The sequence below is a fragment of the Fragaria vesca genome, linkage group LG5 (genome assembly GCF_000184155.1).
Source record: "Fragaria vesca subsp. vesca linkage group LG5, FraVesHawaii_1.0, whole genome shotgun sequence".
NCBI classification, from domain to species: domain Eukaryota; kingdom Viridiplantae; phylum Streptophyta; class Magnoliopsida; order Rosales; family Rosaceae; genus Fragaria; species Fragaria vesca.
Window position 1 is genome coordinate 20,073,435 of NC_020495.1, and position 1,215 is coordinate 20,074,649.

The 1,215-nt window shown below is 38.2% G+C and overlaps 1 protein-coding gene across 1 annotated transcript in view; it reads right to left on the reverse strand.

Annotated features, from left to right (window-relative positions):
- LOC101311386 (myb family transcription factor APL-like) overlaps positions 1-1,079 on the reverse strand; it is a 4,035-nt gene extending 2,956 nt beyond the window's left edge. Inside the window, exon 1 of the mRNA XM_004301592.1 lies at positions 923-1,079. Coding sequence (XP_004301640.1) covers positions 923-1,079 — 157 coding nt within the window. The remainder of the gene's footprint in view (positions 1-922) is intronic.
- Positions 1,080-1,215: the final 136 nt, after the last annotated feature.

Consider the following 1,215-nt stretch of genomic DNA (forward strand, 5'->3'; position numbering starts at 1 on the left):
GGCCTTAACGATCACCAAATTGGCTGAAATTTTGCAGAGATGATCTACACAAGATGATCTAGATATGTCTAGAAGGAAGTTTGAGGAAATTCGATCGGGAAGTGGTGCAAAAATGGAAATCTGCACCAAAAATTTTGGTGCGGACGGCCGCACCTGATCAGCACTGTGTGTGTGTGTATATATATATATATATATTGTCTATTTGCTTTCAAGTGATCCATGATTCGATTGATATATTTTACAACACCTTTATTGAATTCGCCAACTATCTAACGATCATACAAGAAGATCAATAACCAACGTACATTTCCGGCCTCTTATTAATTTATAAATCTGATAGAAAGAACAAGTAACTGCAAATATCAATTTTAAGTTTAAAACATATCAAATTATCAAGTAATTAAAATACATGCACAGAGAACCATGCTATATCAATATCACGTATTGTACGTTCCCTTAATATTTTATTTAACTTTTGCCATCTATGTCTTGAGCCATTCTTTTCGGCTGTGAGTCCAAATTGTGAAAGCCTATCAAAAGGTTTGAAAATATGTAATTGCGGTTTTCTCCAACATTTCATACATAGGATTTAGTAGGTATTAAGTTGATTTGATCGAACAAAGTTCATGATCTTTCTTCATCGAATACTGTATTATTAACCACTAGGCCAATAAAGTAAACAACTAGTGAGCACGTTATCTAATCAAATGAGATTCGATTCATTCATCAGCTCATACAACAATCTAACTACATGACATACTAAATGAAATCAAAAAAAGAAAACCCCTTTACTTGTATGTATTTTATTCTAGTTCTACATGGTAAATTCCCTGTACTAAATCCAATAAGGGTAATAACGTAGAGAAGTATAGACTAGCTACAAATTAAGAGGGTGATCGTAAAGTGAGGAAGGAGGACATACTGTCAGGGCCACCGAGCTTGGTGACGGCGTCGACAAATCTGTCGTGAAGATCCGGCGTCCACCTCAGCCTCGGCTTCGGGTCTCTCGTCATCATCACCCCATTCTCGTACGGACAGCTCTCTTCGCCGTTGCCGCCGTAGTTGTAACTCATCTCCATATCACAATAACCCCCCAAGTTGCACTACTGCTTGGAACGCGATCTTCACACAGAACCAGAGACCGCGAAAAGGAATAAGTTTAGGGAACAGAGAGAGAGAGAGAGAGAGAGAGAGAGAGAGAGAGAGAGAGAGAGA